The following is a 21,633-nucleotide window of genomic DNA, read 5'->3' as shown; positions in this document are numbered from 1 at the left end:
ATGGATGCAAGATTTCAGATGAAACAATAGCTCAGAGTTTCAGATGAACTGTTTATGAATCAGCCCAGCTCCTCAGATTGGCTCAATCAATCAGAAAATTACAATATCTGATACTGCTTTACATTACACCTTTTCCTGAAACAGAAACTAATCTACAAGGAGGAACTAAAATATGTAAATGACGTTGCTGTATCAAACTGCCCGAATTACATTGGAGGAATTGACATGTCAGTTACCTTGCTGACAAAGTAAATGACAGTGAGCCTGAGCATTTGGGAGTTTTTGAACTGTATATAAAAGGGAGACTTGGCCCAGAGGAGCTGACACTCCAGAGACAACATCAGTCCATGAAGAAGGAATGTTGGGAGAGAGAACATCAACATTGACCTTAGCTCAGCCAGCTACAACCAGGGTAATACAATCGTCTTTACCATCTAGTGCTGCCAAAGCAGATTTTAATCCAGTGTAAGAATGTAATAATTTAAGAACCGTGAGGTTACTTAGGAAATAGAGGGAAAAAAAACAATATACAGCATCTGTTTCAATGATAATAATCTGAACTTTTCATCTCTTTATTTTTCTGATTTATTGGTATGATTTAGTACTTTTGAAGGTCTATAATGCTAGACATTTTATTTCTTTATTTTTGAATCTTTTTTCCTGAAGAATTTGTACTGAAGAATCTGTACCTAGGTATCTTTGTACCAAAAATGCCATTGTAAGTGTTGACTTGTAAATGTTTCACTGTACACATGTGAATACATGTGACAAGAAACCTAATTCGATTCAGTTCAAGTTAAATCACAGCCCGTGCTCAAATACATCTCATTATCAGTCAGTATGCAAGTAAATCTGAAAACCTTGTAACTTCGTTTACCTAGTTCCCAATCCCAACCATCCTGCAGCCACGTCTCAGTAATCGCTACTATCTCATAATCTCCAATTTGAATTTGTGCCTGCAGCTCATTTATTTTATTCCTTACACTCTGTGCATTTATATAGCGAACCCTTATTTGGGCCACATGCTGTAACCTGTCCCTCAGCACTGGTGCTTTATTCATCTGTGTATTCTTTCTCTTTTCCAGTTTAATCAATGTACTTATAGCTTTGCCATTAGCTGCTGTATCTGAAATAGGATTGTTGATTGTTTCTTTACTCAAACATGTTCCTTGATTTTGAAACTTCATTGACTTCAAGCATACTGGAAATTCTTTGCAAGTCTTGAAGAATTGCTATGGAACTGATTAGGTCTCTGGTTGGGATGCCCTTCAGAAGCTCAGGGCAGCCTCAATGGGCTGAATGGTCTCTTTCCACACTGTAGGGATTCTATGAGTCTATGATTCTGGAGGCAGACAATGGGTCTGGAAAATATCAAGCTCCCAAACCCTTCTCTCTGATGTTCCCTCTTGATCTACCCATGTCCCTCATAGAGTATTAGAGATGTACAGCACAGAAACAGACCCTTCAGTCCAACCCATCCATGCTGACCGACCTGTTCTGTCCCCATGAGGCTCAGTGTTGTACTTTGTTTTGAAATGGTCAGCACCTTGGGATGTTTGATTATGGTTTGATTCTCAGTCCTCTGTCCTGTCACCATCAGACTGGGGAAAGCCACCTCCATGTGACCACATCATTACTGCAATTACATAGCCACCGTTTCCAGAACAACTGTAAGAATGTGTGTGTTTCTCTTAATCACCCAGTGATGTGAAATTTGACTCCTCACTTTGAAAGGATTGATTTTATCGGGAGACTGCCTTGCTCTGTGGTCTGTGTCTCTCTCACCAGCCCTGTTCTGATCTCTTCACCCCCTCCCCTTCCCTCTGTACCCCAGCCCTCCCCACTCTATGCCTCTCCCATCTGCACAACCCCCCTCCTCTCTGTCAGGCACGCCCCTCTTCCCTCTGCACATGTTCAGGAATGAATCTTGTTGCACGCAGTCCCAACCTCCTTGGGCCTGTCTGAAACACAGTGGCTCCATGTTCAGTTTCTACTCCCGGTGAGGGCCTGTTCACAAATAAAGTGTTTTTCTCTTTCTTCATTCTCAGGGTGTGGGTGTCTCTGGCTAGACCAGCATTTCCTGCCATCCCTTACTGCCCAGAGGACAGTGAGCAGTCAACCACATTGGTGTGGGTCTGGAGTCACAGGTAGGCCAGTTTCCTTCCCTAAAGGACATGACTGAACCAGGAGGGCTTTTTTGACAAATAATTCATGATCATTAGACACTTAATCCCTGATTTGTTTTTTATTGAATTCAAATTCCTCCATCTTCCATGGCAGGACTCAATCCAGGTTCCCAGAACCTTATCTGGATTAATGTTTCTCGAAATGGAGAAAGGTGACCAGTGGTGTTCCACACGGCTCAAGTGCTGGGGCCTCTGTTGTTTGTAATATACATCAATGATCTGGAAGAGGGCACTGTTGGTCTGATCAGCAAGTTTGTAGATGACAAGAAGTTTGGTGGAGTAGCAGAAAGCATAGGGGACTGTCAGAGAATACAGGAGGATATAGATAGACTGGAGATTTGGGTGGAGAAGTGGCAAATGGAATTCAATCCAGGCAAATGTGAGGTGATGCATTTTGGGAAGTCTAATTCTAGAGTGAATTATACAGTAAACAGAAGACTCTTGGGAAAAGTTGATGAACAGAGAGATCTGGGAGTTCTGGTCCATTGTACCCTGAAGGTTGCTGCACAGGTGGATAGAGTGGTCAAGAAGGTATATGGTATGCTTGTCTTCATCGGACGGGGTATTGAGTATAAGAGCTGGCAGGTCATGTTAAAGTTGTACAAGACTTTGGTTTGGCCACATTTAGAATACTGTGTACAGTTCTGGTCACCACATTACCAAAAGGATGTGGACACTTTGGAAAAGGAGCAGAGAAGGTTTACAAGGATGTTGCCTGGTATGGAAGGTGCTAGCGATGAAGAGAGATTGAATAGGTTAGGATTGTTTTCATTAGAAAAAAGGAGATTGAAGGAGAACCTGATTGAGGTTTACAAAATCATCAAGGGTATAGACAGGGTGGATAGAGATAAGCTGTTTCCCAGGGTGAGGGATTCAACAACAAGAGGTCACGCGTTCAAGGTGAGAGGTGAACAGTTTAAAGGGAGATATACGTGGCAAATACTTCACACAGAGGGTGGTGAATGCCTGGAACGCGTTGCCAGCAGAGGTGGGAGAGGCAGGCACGGTAGATTCATTTAAGATGTGTCTGGACAGATGCCTGAGTAGGTGGGGAGCAGAGGGATACAGATGCTTAGGGATTGGGCGACAGGTTTAGACAGTGGATTTGGATCAGCTCAGGCTGGCTCCCCCCCACCCCCCGGTTGCTCTGATATAAATCTCTGAGCAAAGTCACCACTCACAGCCACGGTGAAAACCATCAGAAGGTGAGACACTGTTCCTGATCACTCTTCCTGCAGCCTGGAACTGGGCACTGGGTGGGGAGCACTGGGCAATGGGCACTGGGTGGGGAGCACTGGGCAATGGGCACTGGGTGGGGAGCACTGGGCACTGGGTGGGGAGCACTGGGCAATGGGCACTGGGTGGGGAGCACTGGGCACTGAGTACTGGGGAGAGAGCATTGAGCACTGGGCACTGAGTACTGGCGGGGAGCACTGGGCACAGGGTGGGGAGCACTGGGCACTGGGAACTGGGCACTGAGTACTGGGGAGAGAGCATTGAGCACTGGGGGAGAGCACTGGGCGGGGAGCACTGAGCACTGGGGAGAGAGCAGTGGGCACTGGGGTGGGAGCACTGGGAACTTGGAACTGGGGTCTGGGCACTGGGGATTGAGCAGTGATTAAGTTTTCGAGATTAGGTTTAGGTTTGAGGATTAGGACTGGGATTGGGATTGCAGATTGAGATTGCGGGTAGAAGATTGGGATTGGGGATTGGGTTTTGGAATTGGACACTGGGTGTGTTCTCGGAATGCCTGGAACCTCTTGACCCACATTGTAGAGAACCATGTTCAACCAACAGCCCCCAGTGTAATGTGCAGTCGAGAGTAATCTGAGCTTTACTCTGTATCTAACCCCGTGCTGTCCCTGTCTTGGGAGTGTTTGATGGGGGACAGTGTAGCTAGATCTTTACTCTGTATCTGACCCCGTGCTGTCCCTGTCTTGGGAGTGTTTGATGGGGGACAGTGTAGCTAGATCTTTACTCTGTATCTGACCCCCTGTTTCACTGAGTCAGGAGCATTTGAGGGGGGAAGAGTGTAGAGGCAGCTTTACTCTGTAATACTCAGGGACAGTATAGAGCATGCTTCAGTCTGATACTGGGGGACAGTGTAGAAGAGCTTCACACTGTTACTGGGGGGACAGTGTAGAGGGAGCTTCACTCTGTTACTGGGGGGACAGTGTAGAGGGAGCTTCATTCGGTTACTGGGGACAGTGTAGAGGGAGCTTCACGCTGTTACTGGGGGGGGGACAGTGTAGAGGGAGCTTCACTCTGTTACTGTGGGGACAGTGTAGAGGGAGCTTCACTCTGTTACTGGGGGGGACAGTGTAGAGGAAGCTTCACTCTGTTACTGTGGGGACAGTGTAGAGGGAGCTTTATGCTGTTACTGTAGGGACAGTGTAGAGGGAGCTTTATGCTGTTACTGTGGGGACAGTGTAGAGGGAGCTTTATGCTGTTACTGAGGGGGACAGTGTAGAGGAATCTTCACTCAGTTACTAGGGGACAGAGTACAGGGAGCTTCACTCTGTTACTGATGGACACATACTGTGTGTGTGGGGGTGTGGGTGTGTGGGTGTGAGCGGGCGTGTGGGTATGTATGTGGGAGTGTGGGTGTGTGGGTGGGGGAATGTGGGTGTGGGTATGTGTGGGGGTGTGGGGGTATGTGTGGGTGGGGGGTGTGGGAGTGTGTGGGTGTGGGTGTGTGTGTCTGTGCGGGTGTGGGGATGGGGGACTGTGGGTGTGGGTGTGTGTGGGGGTGTGTGGGGGTGTGTGGGGGTGGCTGTGAGTGTGGGTGTGGGGTGAGTGTGAGGGCGTGTGGGTGTGGGGGCGTGGGTGTGTGGGTGTGGGTGGGTGTGAGGGTGGGGGTGTGGCGGCGTGGGTGTGGGTGTGGGGGTGTGGGGGGCCGTGGGGGGCGTGGGGGGGGGCGTGGGTGTGGGGGTGAGGGTGTAGGTGTGTGTGGATGAGTGTGTGGGGGTGGGGGTGTGTGGGTGTGTGGGGATGTGGGTGTGGGTGGGTTTGTGGGTGGGGGTTTGTGGGTGGGGGTGTGTGGGTGTGTGTGTTTAGCTGTGGGGGTGTGGGTGTGGGGGTGTGGGGTGTGTGGGGGTGTGTGGGGGCGGGTATGGAGGTGGGGGTGTGGGTATGTGACTCGGTTACTGGGGCCAGTGTAGAGGGAGCTTCACTCTGTTACTGGAGGGACAGTGTAGAGGAGCTTTACGCTGTTACTGTGGGGGACAGTGTAGAGGGAGCTTTACACTGTTACTGTGGGGACAGTGTAGAGGGAGCTTCACTCTGTTACTGAGGGGACAGTGTAGAGGGAGCTTTATGCTGTTACTGTGGGGACAGTGTAGAGGGAGCTTTATGCTGTTACTGTGGGGACAGTGTAGAGGAAGCTTCACTCTGTTACTGTGGGGACAGTGTAGAGGGAGCTTCACTCTGTTACTGAGGGGACAGTGTAGAGGAATCTTCACTCAGTTACTAGGGGACAGAGTACAGGGAGCTTCACTCTGTTACTGAGGGACACATACTGTGTGTGTGGGAGTGTGTGGGAGTGTGTGTTTAGGCGTGTGGGTGTGCAGGTGGGCGTGTGGGGGACTGTGGGTGTGGGTGTGTGTGGGTGTGGGTGTGGGTGTGTGAGGGTGTGAGGATGTGAGGGTGTGAGGGTGGGGGTGTGGGGGTGTGGGGGTGTGGCTGTGGGTGTGGGGTGAGTGTAAGGGCGTGTGTGGGTGTGGGCATGGGTGTGGGGTTGGGGGTGTGTGGGGGTGAGGGTGTGGGGGTGGGGGTGTGTGGGGGTGAGGGTGTAGGTGCGTGTGGATGAGTGTGTGGGGGTGGGGTTGTGGGAATGTGGGTGTGGGTGTAGGGGTGTGGGTGTGGGGGTGGGGGTGGGGGTGGGGGTGAGTGTGTGGGGATGTGTGGGAGTGTGGAGATGTGGAGATGTGGGGATGTGGGTTGGTGTTGCGTGTGGGGGTGTGGGGGGTGTGTGGGGGGTGTGTGGGGGGGGTTGTGTGGGGGGTGTGGGGGGTGTGGGTGTGTGTGGGTCTGGGGGTGTGGATCTGGGAGTGTGGGTGTGGGGGTATGGGGGTGTGGGCGGGTGTGGGCGTGGGGGCAGGTGTGTGTGGGGGTGTGTGTGGGGGTGTGGGGGTGTGTGAGGGTGTGGGGGTGGGGGGGTGTGTGGGGGTGTGGGGGTATGTGAGGGGGGTGTGGGGGGTGTGGGTGTGTGTGGGTCTGGGGGTGTGGATCTGGGAGTGTGGGTGTGGGGGTATGGGGGTGTGGGCGGGTGTGGCCGTGGGGGCAGGTGTGTGTGGGGGTGTGTGTGGATGTGTGGGGGTATGGGCGTGCGTGTGGGTGTCGGGGTGTGGGGGTGGGTGGGGTTGTGTGGGTGTGGTTGGGGGTGTGTGGGTGTGTGTGTTTAGGTGTGGGTGTGGGGGTGGGGGGATGGGGGGGTGTGTGGGGGTGTGGGGGTTGGGGTGGGGGGGTGTGTGGGGGTGTGAGGGTGTGTGAGGGTGTGTGAGGGGTGTGGGGGGGTGTGTGGGGGTGGGTGTGGGGGTGGGTGTGGGGGTGTGGGGGTGTGTGGGGGTGGGGGTGGGGGGGTGTGTGGGGGTGTGGGGGTATGTGAGGGTGTGTGGAGATGTGGAGATGTGGGGATGTGGGTTGGTGTTGCGTGTGGGGGTGTGGGGGAGTGTGGGGGGGGTTGTGTGGGGGTGTGTGTGGGGGGTGTGTGGGGGGTGTGGGAGTGGGGCTCTGGGTGCGTGGGGGTGTGGGGGTAGGTGTGGGGGCGTGAGGGTGGGTGTGTGGGGGATGTGGGGGTGTGTGGGGGGGTGTGGGTCTGGGGGTGTGGGTCTGGGGGTGTGGGTCTGGGTCTGGGGGTGTGAGGGTGTGGGTCTGGGGGTGTGGGTCTGGGGGTGTGGGTCTGGGTCTGGGGGTGTGGGTCTGGGGGTGTGGGTCTGGGGGTGTGGGTCTGGGGGTGTGGGTCTGGGTCTGGGGGTGTGAGGGTGTGTGGGGGTGAGTGGGGGTGTGTGGGCAGGTGTGTGTGGGGGGGTGGGGGCGTAGGTTTGGGTGGGTGTTGGGGTGTGGGGGTGTGGAGTTGTGGGTGTGGGGGTGTGGCGGGGGGTGTGTGTGGGGGGCTGTGTGGAGGGGGTGTGGGGTGGGGTGTGTGGGGGGGTGTGGGTGTGCGGGTAGATTTGGGGGGGGTATGGGGGTGTGGGTGGGGAAACGGGGGTGTGGGGGTGGGTATGGGGGTGTGTGGGGGGGTGTGGGTTTGCGGGTAGATGTGGGGGGTGTGCGGGTAGATGTGGGGGGGTGTGGGTGGGTGAGTGTGGAGGTGTGGGTGTGGGGGTGTGGCTGTGGGTGTGGGTGTGGGTGTGGATGTGTGGAGGTGTGGGGGTGGGTGTGTGGGTCTGTGGGTCTGTGGGTGTGGGGGCGTGTGTGTGGTGGTGTGGGGGTGTGGGTATGGGTGTGCCGGTTTGGGGGTGCGAGTGGGGGTGTGGTGTTGGGGGTGTGGGGTTGGGTCTGTGTGTGGGTGTGGGTGTGGTTGTGGGGTTGGGGGTGTAGGGTTGGGGGTGTAGGGTTGGGGGTGTGTATGTGAGTGTTTGTGGGTGTGGGTGTGGGTGTGTGTGGGTTTGTAGGTGGGTGTGTGGGGGGGTGTGGGGTGTGGGTGTGTGGAGGTGGGGGTGTGGGGGTCTGTGGGTGTGGGTGTGTGGAGGTGGGGGTGTGGGGGTGTGTGGGGGTGGGTGTGTGGGGATGTGTGGGGGTGGGTGGGGGTCTGTGGGTGTGGTTGGTGGTGTGTGGGTGTGTGTGTTTAGGTGTGGGTGTGGGGGTGGGGGTAGGGGGGTGTGAGGGTGTGTGAGGGGTGTGGGGGGTGTGGGGGGTGGGTGTGGGGGTGGGTGTGGGGGTGTGGAGATGTGTGGGACTGTGGAGATGCATGGGGGTTTGGGGTGTGGGTGGGGGTGTGGCGGTGTATGGGGGTGGGGGTGTGGGTGGGTGTGGGTGTGAGGGTGTGGGGGTGTGAGGGTGTGGGGGTGGGGCTGTGTGGGGGTGGGGGTGTGTGGGGGTGGAGGTGTTGGGGGGTGTGTGGGGGGGGTGGGGGGGGTTGTGTGGGGGGGGGTGTGGGGGGTGTGTGGGGGGTGTGGGAGTGGGGCTCTGGGTGCGTGGGTGTGTGGGGGTGGGTGTGGGGGCGTGGGTGTGGGTGTGTGGGGGTGTGTGGGGGGGTGTGGGTCTGGGGGTGTGGGTCTGGGGGTGTGGGTCTGGGTCTGGGGGTGTGAGGGTGTGGGTCTGGGTGTGTGAGGGTGTGTGGGGGTGTGGGGGTGAGTGGGGGTGTGTGGGCAGGTGTGTGTGGGGGGGTGGGGGCGTAGGTTTGGGTGGGTGTCGGGGTGTGGGGGTGTGGAGTTGTGGGTGTGGGGGTGTGGCGGGGGGTGTGTGTGGGGGGCTGTGTGTAGGGGGTGTGGGGTGGTAGTGTGTGTGGGGGGGTGTGAGGGTGTGGGGGTGTAGGGGTGTGGGGAGGGTGTGTGGGGGAGGTGGTGTGCGGGTTGGGGGGAGTGGGGGTGTGAGGGTGGGGGTGTGGGTGTGGGGGTGGGTATGGGGGGGTGTGGGGGGGTGTGGGTGTGCGGGTAGATGTGGGGGGGTGTGGGGGTGTGGGGGTGTGGGGGTGTGGGTGGGGAAACGGGGGTGTGGGTGTGGGGGTGGGTATGGGGTGTGTGGCGGGTGTGGGTGTGCGGGTAGATGTGGGGGGGGTGTGGGGGGTGTGGGGGGGTGAGTGTGGGGGTGTGGGTGTTGGTGTGGGTGTGGGTGTGGGTGGGGTGTGGGGGGGTGTGGGTTGGGTGTGGGTTGGGTGTGGGTGTGGGTGTGGGTGTGGGTGTGGGTGGGGTGTGGGTTGGGTGTGGAGGTGTGGGGGTTTGGGGGTGGATGTGTGGGTCTGTGGGTCTGTGGGTGTGGGGGCGTGTGTGCGGTGGTGTGGGGGTGTGGGTATGGGTGTGCCGGTATGGGGGTGCGAGTGGGGGTGTGGTGTTGGGGGTGTGGGGTTGGGGGTGTAGATTTGGGGGTGTAGGGTTGGGGGTGTGCGTGGGTGTGGGGGTGGGTATGTGAGTGTGTGTGGGTTTGTAGGCGGGTGTGTGGGGGGGTGTGGGGTGTGGGTGTGTGGAGGTGGGGGTGTGGGGGTGTGTGGGGGTGGATGTGGGGGTGTGGGGGTGGGGCTCTGGGTGCGTGGGGGTGTGGGTGTGGGTGTGGGTGTAGGGGTGTGGGGGTGTGGGTGGGGGTGTGGGTGTGGGAGGTGTGGGTGTGTGTGGGTCTGGGGGTGTGGATCTGGGAGTGTGGGTGTGGGGGTATGGGGTGTGGGTGGGTGTGGGCGTTTGGGGGTGGGTGGGGGTGTGTGGGCAGGTGGGTGTCGGGGAGTGGGGGTGTGGATTTGTGGGTGTGGGGGTGTGGCGGGGATGTGTGTGGGGGGTGCTGTGTAGAGGGGGTGTGGGGTGGGGTCTGTGGGGGGGTGTGGGGGTGGGTGTGTGTGGGGGTGGGTGGGGGGTGGTGGTGTGTGGGTGGGGGGAGTGGGGGTGTGAGGGTGGGGGTGTGTGGGTGTGTGGGTGTGCATGTGGAGTTGTGGGTGTGGGGGTGTGTGGGTGTGTGTGTGTGGGGGGGTGTGGGTGTGTGGGTACGGGGGTGTGGGTGTGGGGGTGGGTATGGGGGGTTGTGGGGAGGTTTGGGTGTGCGGGTAGATGTGGGGGGGTGTGGGGGTGTGGGGGTGTGGGTGGGGAAACGGGGGTGTGGGTGTGGGTGTGGGTGGGTGTGGGTGTGGGTGTGGGGGGGTGTGGGGGTGGGTGTGGGGGTGTGTGTGGGTGGGTGTGGGTGTGGGTGTGGGGGGGTGTGGGTGGGTGTAGTGGTGTGGGGGTGTGGGGGTGGGTGTGGGGGAGGTGTGGGTGTGGGGGTGTGGGTGTGGGTGTGGGTGTGGGTGGGGTGTGGGGGTGGGTGTGTGGGTGCATGGGTGTGGTTGTGTGGGTCTGTGGGTCTGTGGGTGTGGGGGCGTGTGTGTGGTGGTGTGGGGGTGTGGGTATGGGGGTGCGAGTGGGGGTGTGGGTGCGGGTGCGAGTGGGGGTGTGGGGTTGGGTGTGTGTGTGGGTGTTGGTGTGGTTGTGGGGTTGGGGGTGTAGGGTTGGGGGTGTAGGGTTGGGGGTGTGCGTGGTTGTGGGGGTGTGTATGTGGGTGTGTGTGGATGTGGGTGTGTGTGGGTTTGTAGGTGGGTGTGTGGGGGTGTGTGGGGTGTGGGGGTGGGGTGTGTGGGTGGGTGTGTGGGTGTGGGTGTCAGTTTGTGGGGGTGTGGGTGTGTGTGGGGGTTTGTGGGTGGGTGTGTGGATGTGTGGAGGTGTGTGGGGGGGTGCGGGTGTGTGTGTGGGGGGTGTGTGTGGGTGTGGGTGTGGGGTGTGTGTGTGGGTGTGGGGGATAGGGGGTGTGTGGGGGTGTGGGGGGTGTGGGGGGTGTGGTGAGGGGGGTGTGGGTCTGGGTGTGGGGGTGTGGGGTTGTGGGCCTGTGTGGGTGTTTGTGTTTGGGAGTGTGTATGGGTGGGTATGGGGGTGTGGGGGTGGGTGTGTGTGTGTGGGTGTGGGGGTGGGTGTGGGGATGTGTGGGTGTGGGGGTGAGTGTGGAGGTGTGTGGGTGTGGGGGTGAGTGTGTGGGTGGGTGTGGGGGTGTGGGGGTGGGTGTGGGTGTGTGGGTGTGGGGGTGTGTGGGTGGGTGTGGGGGTGTGGGGGTGGGTGTTGGGGTGTGGGGGTGTGTGGGTGGGTGTGGGTGTGTGTGTGTGGGTGTGGGTGTGTGGGTGTGTGTGTGTGGGTGTGGGGGTGTGGGGGTGGGTGTGGGGGTGTGGGGGTGTGGGGGTGTGGGGGTGGGTGTGGGTGTGTGTGTGTGGGTGTGGGGGGTGTGTGTGTGTGGGTGTGTGGGTGTGGGGGTGTGGGGGTGGGTGTGGGGGTGTGGGGGTGTGGGGGTGGGTGTGGGGGTGTGGGGGTGTGTGGGTGGGTGTGGGGGGTGTGGGGGTGTGGGGGTGGGTGTGGGGGTGTGGGGGTGTGTGGGTGGGTGTGGGTGTGTGTGTGTGGGTGTGGGGGGTGTGGGTGTGTGTATGTGGGTGTGGGGGTGGGTGTGGGGGTGTGGGGGTGTGTGGATGGGTGTGGGGGTGTGTGTGTGGGTGTGGGGGTGTGGGGGTGGGTGTGTGGGTGTGTGGGTGGGTGTGGGGGTGTGGGGGTGTGTGTGTGGGTGTGTGGGTGTGGGGGTGTGGGGGTGGGTGTGGGGGTGTGGGGGTGTGTGGATGGGTGTGGGGGTGTGTGTGTGGGTGTGGGGGTGTGGGGGTGTGTGTGTGGGTGTGTGGGTGTGTGGGTGGGTGTGTGGGTGTGTGGGTGGGTGTGGGGGTGTGTGGGGGGGTGTGGGGGGGTGTGTGTGTGTGGGTGTGGGGGTGTGTGGGGGGGTGTAGAGGTGAACAGTTTAAGGGAGATACACGTGGTAAGTACCTCACACAGAAAGTGGTGGGCATCAGGAATGTGTTGCCAGTCGAGGTGGGAGAGGCAGGCACGGTAGATTCATTTAAGGTGAGTCTGGACAGATGCCTGAGTAGGTGGGGAGCAGAGGGATACAGATGCTTAGGGATTGGGCGACAGGTTTAGACAGTGGACTTGGATCAGCTCAGGCCTGGAGGGCCGAAGGGCCAGCTCCTGGGCTGTAAATTTTCTTTGTTCTTTCTTCTTTAACTCAGCAAGAATAGCAAGAGGCCTTTGACTGCAAACATTTCTTACTCATGCATTTATCCAAATATCTTTTAAATGTTGTAACTGTACCCGCATCCACCACTTCCTCTGGAAGTTCATTCCACATGTGAACTACACGGAGTCTAAAATAAATTGCCCCAATATCCTTTTTATACCTTTCTTCTCTCACCTTAAAAATATGCCGCCTGGTCTTGAAATTTCCCACTCGACAGAAAAGATATCTGCCATTCACTTTATCTATGACCCCTCATTATTTTATAAACCTGTATAAAGTCACCTCTCAAGTCACCTTTGCCCCAGTGAAAGCAGCTCCTGCCTATCCAGCCTCTCCTGGTAACGCAAGCCCTCACTTCCCAGCAACATACTGGTAAATTGCTTCTGAACTCTCTCTCTCTCTCTCTCTCTCTCTCTCTGAAAGAAGGCAAGGCAGTGGCAGTCTGGAGACTGGACCTCTATGTTGCAGAGGCTGAACGGCAACTCTTCGACACCACGTCCTAATTCCCCCTTGACTGCGACCCCACCGTGACCCATCAGACCAAAATCACTCACACTATCTGAGCACTCATCACCTCCGGTGATTTTCCCTCCATTGCCTCCAAACACATAGTTCACCCCCCCCGCACTGCCCAGTTCTACCGGTACCCCAAGATCTACAAGTCCAACTACCCCGGCTGACCCATTGTCTTTGCATGTTTCTACCCCTCAGAACTCATCTCATCCCACTTCGACTCCATCCTCTGTCCTTTAGTTCAGGCACTTCTCACCTACATCAGTGACATCAACCACATCCTCCATTTCTTCAGTAACTCTCGGTTCCCTGGTCCCCAGCACTTTATCTTCACTATGGATGTGCAGTCCTTATACACATCCATACTCCACAAGGATGGCCTCCAGGCCCTCAGCTTCTTCATCTCCAACAGACCCATCCAGTCCCCCTCCACCAATACTCTCCTCCATTTCTCCAAACTGGTCCTCACCTTTAATAACTTTTTCTTTAACTCCTTCCATTTCCTCCAAATCCAGGGGGTGACCATGGGAACCCAGATGGGCCCCAGCTATGCCTGCCTCTTTGTTGGTTATGTCAAACAATAGACAATAGACAATAGACAATAGACAATAGACAATAGATGCAGGAGTAGGCCATTCTGCCCTTCGAGCCTGCACCGCCATTCAATATGATCATGGCTGATCATTCCTAATTAGTATCCTGTTCCAGCCTTATCTCCATACCCCTTGACTCCACTATCTTTAAGAGCTCTATCCAATTCTTTCTTAAAAGAATCCAGAGACTGGGCCTCCACTGCCCTCTGGGGCAGAGCATTCCACACAGCCACCACTCTCTGTGTGAAGTAGTTTCTCCTCATCTCTGTCCTAAATGGTCTACCCCGTATTTTTAAGTCGTGTCCTCTGGTTCGGCACTCCCCCATCAACGGAAATATGTTCCCTCCTGCCAGAGTGTCCAGTCCTTTCATAAGCCTATACGTTTCAATCAGATCCCCTCTCAGTCTTCTAAACTCAAGGGTATACAAGCCCAGTCGCTTCAGTCTTTCCGTGTAAGGCAATCCTGCCATTCCAGGAATTGACCTCGTGAACCTACGCTGCACTCCCTCAATAGCCAGAATGTCTTTCCTCAAATTTGGAGACCAGAACTGTACACAGTACTCCAGGTGTGGTCTCACCAGGGCCCTGTACAGCTGCAGAAGCACCTCTTTGCTTCTATACTCAATCCCTCTTGTTATGAAGGCCAGCATGCTATTAGCCTTCTTCACGACCTGCTGTACCTGCATGCTTGCCTTCATTGACTGGTGGACAAGAACACCCAGATCTCTCTGAACAGCCCCTTTACCTAATTTGATACCATTGAGGTAGTAATCTGCCTTCCTGTTCTTGCCACCAAAGTGGATAACCAGACATTTATCCAAGATGGACAAACAGTCCATCTTCTGTCGTTACACCAGCACCACTCCCCACCTCATCCTCCGCTACATTGATGGCTGCATTGGCGCCATCTCGTGCTCCCATGAAGAGGTTGAACAGTTCATCAACTTCACCAGTACATTCCACCCTGCCCTTAAATTCACCTGGACTATCTCTGACACCTCCCTCCCCTTCCCGGACCTCTGCATCTCCATCAACGATGACCAACTCAACACTGACATTTTTTTTACAAATCCACTGACACCCATAGCAACCTGGATTACACCTCCCCACACCCTTCCTCGTGCAAAAATGCTATCCGGTATTCCCAATTCCTCTGACTCTGCCACATCTGCTCCCAGGAGGACAAGTTCCACCACAGAACACACCAGATAGCCTCCATCTTTAAAGACCACAATTTCTCTTCCCACGTAGTTGAAGATGCCCCTCCAAAGGATCTCATCCATGTCCCGCACCTCTGCTCTCGAACCCCACCCCTCCAACTACAACAAGTACAGAACCCCTTGGTCCTCACCTTCCACCCCACCAACCTCTGCATAAACCACATCATCCGCCAACATTTCCGCCACCTACAAGCGGACCCCACCAGCTGGGATATATTTCCCTCCCCACCCCTAACCACTTTCCGCAAAGACAGTTCCCTCTGTGACTACCTGGTCAGGTCATTGCCCCCTAAAAACCCACCCTCCCATCCTGGCACTTTCCCCGTCACCTCAGGAATTGCAAAATTTGTACCCACACCTCAACCCTCACCCCCATCCAAGGCCCCAAAGAAGTCTTCCACATCCATCAAAGTTTCCCCTGTGCACCCACCAATATCATTTATTGTATCCGTTGCTCCCAATGCGGTCTCCTCTACATCGGGGAGACTGAGCGTCTTCTTGCAGAGCGCTTCAGAGAACATCTCCGGGACACCCGCACCAATCAACACCACTGCCCAGAGGCCGAACACTTCAGCTCCCCCTCCCACTCTGCCAAGGATATACAGGTCCTGGGCCTCCTCCATCGCCACTGCCTCATCAACCGATGCCTGGAGGAAGAACGCCTCATCTTTTGTCTCTGAACCTTTCAATCCCAGTGCATCATTGTGGACTTTACCAGTTTCCTCATTTCCCCTTCCCCCACCTTACCCTCGTTCCAACTTTCCAGCTCAGCACTGTCCTCATGACCTGTCCCACCTGTCAATCTTCCTCCCACCTATCTGCTCCACCCTCCTCTCCAATTTATCACCTTTAGCCCCACCTCCATCACCTGTTGCACTTTCAGCTACTTTCTCCCCAGCCCCACCCTTCTCCCATTTATCCCTCCAGCCCCGAGGCTCCCAGCCTCATTCCTGATGAAGGGCTTTTGCCCCTCGGATGCTGCCTGACCGGCTGTGCTTTTCCAGCACCCCACTCTCGACTCTGATCTTCAGCATCTGCAATCCTCACTTTCTCCTGCCAGTCCACCTTACTTTGACAAATAAACAACAGTAACACATTTACTTCAAAAGGAAAGGAGACAAAATATAACTAACTCGAGGCCAATTGGTTTGGTATATGTTATTGGAAAAACATTAGAATCTATTCTAAGAGAGTATTTAGAAAAACATAGATGGCTAATGTTACTTCAATATTCAAAACGGGAAGCAGACTCAGATGTACAGCACGGAAACGCATCTTTTGGTCCAACCCGTCCATGCTGACCCAGATATCCCAACCCAATCCAGTCCCACCTGCCCCCACCCGGCCCATGTCCCTCCAAACCCTTCCTATTCATATACCCATCCAGTTTCCTTTTAAACGTTGCAATTGTACCAGCCTCCACCACATCCTCTGGCAGCTCATTCCATACACGTACCCCCCTCGGAGTGAAAAAGTTACTCCTTCGGTCTCTTTTATATCTTTCCCATCTTACCCTAAACCTCTGCCCCCGAGCTTTGGACTCCCTGACCCCAGGGAAAAGACTTTGTCTATTTTTCCGATCCATGTCCCTCATGACTTTATAAACCTCTATAAGGTCACCCCTCAGCCTCCGATGCTCCAGGGAAAACAGCCCCAGCCTGTTCAGCCTCTCCCTGTAGCTCAAATCCTCCAACCCTGGCAACATCCGTGTAAATCTTTTCTGAACCTTTTCAGGTTTCACAACATTTTTCCAAGAGGAAGGAGACCAGAATTGCACACAATATTCCAACAGTGGCCTAACCAATGCCCTGTAAAGCTGCAACATGACCTCCTAACTCCTGTACTCAATACTCTGACCAATAAAGGAAAGCATACCAAACGCCTTCTTCACTATCCTATCTACCTGCGACGCCACTTTCAAGGAGATATGAACCTGCACTCCAAGGTCTCTTTGTTCAGCAACACTCCCTTGGACCTTACCATTAAGTGTATGAGTCCTGATAAGATTTACTTTCCTACAATGCAGCACCTCACATTTATCTGAATTAAACTCCATCTGCCACTTCTCAGCCCATTGGCCCATTTGGTCCAGATCTGTTGTAATCTGAGGTAACCCTCTTTGTTGTCCACTACACCTCGAATTTTGGTGTCATTTGTAAACTTACTAACTGTACCTCTTATGCTCACATCCAAATCATTTACATAAATGATGAAAAGTAGAGGGCCCAGCACCGATTTTTGTGACACTCCACTGGTCACAGGCCTCCAGTCTGAAAAACAACCCTCCACCACAATCTTCTGTCATCTACCTTTGAGCCAATTCTGTGTCCAAATGGCTAGTTCTCCCTGTATTCCATGAGGTCTAACTTTGCGAACCAGTCTCCCATGGGGACCTTGTCAAATCCCTGACTGAAGTCCATATAGATCACATCTATCCCTCTGCCCTCATCAATCCTCTTTGTTATTTCTTCAAGAAACTCAATCAAGTTTGTGAGACATGATTTCCACACACAAAGCCATGTTGACTATCCCGAATCAGGCCTTGCCTTTCCAAATACATGTACATCCTGTCCCTCAGGATTCCCTCCAACAACTTGTCCACCACCGAGGTCAGGCTCACTGGTCTATAGTTCCTGGCTTGTCCTTACCACCCTTCTTAAACAGTGGCACCACATTAGCCAACCTCCAGTCTTCTGGCACCTCACCTGTGACTATCGATGATACAAATATCTCAGCAAGAGGCCCAGCAATCACTTCTCTAGCTTCCCACAGAGTTCTCGCGTACACCTGATCAGGCCTTGAGGATTTATCCACCTTTATGCGATTCAAGACATCCAGCACTTTTTCCTCTGTCAAAGCTGAGAGGATGTTTCCCTCATGCGAGAGTCCAGAACCAGAGGACACTGTTTTAGAAAAAAATGGGCACTAATTTAAGACAGGAGAAGGAATTTCCTCTCGGAGAGTTCGGGGTCTTTGGAACTCCTTGCCACAGAAAGCTGCAGCAGCAGTGTCTATTTAAGACTGAGGTAGATGGAATTTTTGGGGGGGAACGAAGGGTTACAGGGAAAGTGCAGGAACGTTGTATCAGCTATGATCCTATTGAACGGCACAGCAGGGTCAAGGGGCTGAGTGGTCTCCTCAGAGAGCTAGGAGAAAGTGAGGACTGCAGATGCTGGAGCTCAGAGCTGAAAAATGTGTTGCTGGAAAAGCGCAGCATCCAAAGAGCAGGAGAATCGATGTTTCGAGCATAAGCCCTTCTTCAGGAATTCCTGAAGAGAGCTTCAGTGCAGAGGGATTTGGGTGTCCTTTTGCATCAATCATAGAAAACTAGGATTCAGCTTCAGCAGGTAATAAGGAAGGCCAATGGAATGTTGCCATGTATTGTTAAAGGGATGGAGTGTGTAAGTAGGGGAGTGTTGCTGCAATTGTACAAGGTATTAGTGAGACTGCACCTGAACCATTGTGGAGAGTTCCTCCTTTATTTGAGGAACATTGGAGGCAGTTCAGAGAAGGGTCGCTAGATTGATTCCAGACATCAGGGGTTTCCAGACATGCAGAGATTGAGCAGTTTAGGCCCGTTCTCTCTGGAGTTTAGAAGAATGAGAGGCGATCTCACTGAGGTCTATAAGCTGCTAAAGGGGATTGACAAAGTCGATACAGAGAGGATATTTCCTCACATGGCTATCAAGAATGTGAGGTGATAGCTTTAGGATAAGGGGTAGCAGATTTAAACAGAGGGAGGGAGGAATTACTTTGCTCAAAGGGTCATGATTCTGTGGAATTCCCTCCCCCCCCATCCCCACCCCCCCCGCTCCCCCCCGCCCCACTGAGTACGGTGGATGCTGGGACATTAGTAAATTTAAGGAGGAGACAGATAAATGTTTATTTATTATTGGGTTGTATGGTTATGGAGAGCAGGCAGGGAAGTGAAGTCGAGGCTGAGAATGAAATCAGCTGTGATCATTTCAAAGGTGGAGCAGATTCAAGGGGCTGAATGGCCTACATGTGCTCCCAGTTCTTAAGGTCTTCACTCTCCCCGATACATTGTGGAGTCATAAATAACTTTTATCTTTTTTTTCAGGGACAACTGAAGGAAACGACCATCCGAACACAGTGCTCAGCCCATCAGTATGGCAGGAACAGCAGTAGATTCCCTGGAACTGGCAAAAGCCAGCACTGAGGTTGCAACTGCAGTGGTTGCAGTGAGAAATGCGATGTCAGTTGTTGAGAGTTTAGGAAAATTCGCCTCTGCTGCTGGAGCGGTAGGAGCCATCTTTGGGGTAGCAGCAGCAATTGTTAAACTTGCTATGGGTAATGTGGAGAGTGAGGAGCTGAGATATATGAAGGAGCAGTTCCAGATAGTCAGGAACCAGCTGGATGTCATTTCAGGTCAGATTCAGCAAGTGCTTCAGGCTATCGAACAAAGTACAGTTAATAATCAGTACTTCCCCGTTGAGGAGAATCTGAAAAACCAATTCAGGAAGTACATGGACATCCTGAACGCAAATCCGGAATACCGGGAGAAGGAGAAAGAAGAATTCCTCACACACTTCAATGAGACTAAAGGTGACCAGAACCTTCACACTCTCTATGATGCAGTGATGGGGTATTCTGCCATCTTTGGCAAACCCATTCTGGAAACTGCCATGGAATATGACCAGAGGAACCGGCGTCTGATGGAGGGGCTCTGCTGCCGCCTCAAAGAGCTCTTCTGTATTGGTCTGATTGCCCTGGTGGGTCACTCTGCTATCACTGGGACCGATGTAGAGGCATTAAAGAGAGAGTGGAATGAGAAAATGGGCAAAGTAGAGAATAAAATGAAATCCATGATAGATAAGTGCATCAATGAGTTTGCTGAGCAGGCAGAAATAGATGTTGAGAAAATGATAACTGAAAAGGGTGGAAGAAATAACTGTGAATGTGTAAGTTACATTCTCAATGGTTTATCAAAGAAATATGACTGGGTTAAATGGTCTGTACGGGTCTATAACTCTGTCAGTGGCTTCGACAATCACTGTGTCATTGGCCCCAATTATTTTCACTTTTTCAGACGCAATGGGGTTAATGCTGTTGTCTCCTATGCAATTGATCCAAAACCAATTAATGAAAGTTCCATAAAGCAGTTAATGGAGGGGAAAGATGGCTGGTCTGATGCAAGAAAAGTTGCAGAACATGTGGACAATAACCTTCCCTCTGGGTATGTTGTCCATGTAGTGAGACGCTTCAAGGGTCTGTGGTACCACAGTAACTTTCCTGCAAGTTGTCATTTCTGGGAAAATTACTCAGGTGTCACCCTGTGTGTCCATTCCACATAAAGATCCTCCTGAGTTTTCCAGTTCCTCCTCCCCTGAGTTGATGCTGCTGTGCTTCAGGGGATGAGGTTTTGATTTTTGGATACATTACTCTATCATTGATCAGCATCTATTCCACAAGAAAGTAATGAAATCTTCAATCAATTCTCTGAAGTTTGATTACGTATTTGACCACTTATCTCTCCCTGACTATGATACACTCAACAGCAAGTTTGTCTCTTTTGTCCTTTTGTGTAATTGGTAAAAAGCTATATTCATTTGATGATCTCTCCAAGATGGCGTTCCCTCCTCACTGTGATAATTGATTCTTTGATCAATATTGTGAAACCTCTTTTCTCTTCCATCCCTCTCTCTATCTCACCTGAATGCCCAATAATGTGATGCTGCTAGTCATGTCTATCTTTCAGACAAGTCTCAGTTACAGCTCTGACATCATACTCCTACAAGGAGCATGCTCCTGTGTCTGTTCAGATCGAACCCATCCAACTTAGACAGGGCCTACCGTCTCTAGAATTGAAAGCTTGGTTTCCTGCACCATCTCTCCAGTGACACATTGATCTACTCTACCCTTCCATTCTCATAGTCTCTACTCCATGACACGAAGAAACACCCAGAGGTTGCTATCTTTAAAGGTCTGCCTTTCAATTTCCAACCTAACTCCCTCTGTCTACTTGCAGGACCTCATTTCTCTTTCTCCCTCTGATCACTGGTCCCAATATGGACCATAAATTCCAGCTGATCACTGTTCCCCCTCCCAGTGCCTTTCAGTTATTCCATGACAAATCAGGGTCTGACACCCAGGAGGCAACACATCGATACATCACGGCTTTGAAATGCCCTCACAAGTGACTCCCCGATCACTACCGCCCTTCCACACTTCTTCCTCCCTCACCCTCACCCTGAGTATCTGGAACACCCACAATGCCATGGCATTGGCTCTGGCCGGGCTCCACAAATGAACCATCATTTTGGTTTGCAATTGACCTACATTTGGGGAACTCCCTCTTGACCTGCCTGGTCCCCTTCTTCTGTCTGGTCACCCATTCACCCTGTCCTGACATTTCCTTAAGCTGCGGGAGGTTGGGGGGGGAGGTGGGGGTTGGGGGAGGTTGGGGGGAGGTGGGGGGTGGGGGAGGGGGGGGTGGGGTGTAGGGGGAAGGGTTGAGGAGGAGGGGTGACCACATCCTGAAATGCATTACCCACAATTCTTCCACCTGGTGAATGCCCCATGCTCCACCCAGCTGCTCCTGTATCCAAAGGTCAGGCTCACACTGCTCCAGTCAGAGGCACTTCCTGGACATACTCACCCAAGGTACAGGAACCATCTCGGATTTCAGGAATGGGATAACCATGAACCTCGACTCCCCAGTCGGACCTTCACAGAATAGAAAATCTTCCTTTTAATTTACACTTACACTTACTGAAGGATTGACCAGACAAATGCTATTCCTGTTTCTGCTCCAGTCCCACTCAGGTCCACGATCAGACTCTCGGCTCCCCACCCCCTCCCCTCAGTGACACTGTCACCGGGTCCCCACCCCCTCCCCTCAGTGACACTGTCACAGGGTCCCCACCCCCTCCCCTCAGTGACACTGTCACAGGGTCCCCACCCCCTCCCCTCAGTGACACTGTCACAGGGTCCCACCCCACCCCTCAGTGACACTGTCACAGGGTCCCCACCCCCTCAGTGACACTGTCACAGGGTCCCCACCCCCTCCCCTCAGTGACACTGTCACAGGGTCCCCACCCCCTCCCCTCAGTGACACTGTCACAGGGTCCCCACCCCCTCAGTGACACTGTCACAGGGTCCCCACCCTCCCCTCAGTGACACCGTCACAGGGTCCCCACCCTCTCCCCTCAGTGACACTGTCACAGGGTCCCCACCCCCTCAGTGACACTGTCACAGGGTCCCCACCCTCCCCTCAGTGACACTGTCACAGGGTCCCCACCCCCTCAGTGACACTGTCACAGGGTCCCCACCCCCTCCCCTCAGTGACACTGTCACAGGGTCCCCACCCCCTCAGTGACACTGTCACAGGGTCCCCACCCTCCCCTCAGTGACACCGTCACAGGGTCCCCACCCTCTCCC

At 54.0% G+C, this 21,633-nt stretch overlaps 1 protein-coding gene across 1 annotated transcript; it reads left to right on the top strand.

Moving 5' to 3' along the window:
• The first annotated feature begins 251 nt into the window (after positions 1 to 251).
• LOC140480915 (uncharacterized) lies at positions 252 to 20,641 on the top strand. The gene is made up of 3 exons (XM_072576500.1): positions 252 to 412; positions 2,049 to 2,147; positions 18,314 to 20,641. Exon 3 carries the CDS (start codon positions 18,363 to 18,365, stop codon positions 19,545 to 19,547), a length of 1,185 nt encoding a protein of 394 aa, XP_072432601.1. The 5' UTR covers positions 252 to 412; positions 2,049 to 2,147; positions 18,314 to 18,362; the 3' UTR covers positions 19,548 to 20,641.
• The last annotated feature ends 992 nt before the right edge of the window (positions 20,642 to 21,633 follow it).

This window comes from Chiloscyllium punctatum, chromosome 8, assembly GCF_047496795.1.
Source record: "Chiloscyllium punctatum isolate Juve2018m chromosome 8, sChiPun1.3, whole genome shotgun sequence".
NCBI lineage: Eukaryota > Metazoa > Chordata > Chondrichthyes > Orectolobiformes > Hemiscylliidae > Chiloscyllium > Chiloscyllium punctatum.
The sequence above is the reverse complement of the archived record's forward strand: the minus strand, read 5'-3'. Positions and strand labels throughout refer to the sequence as shown.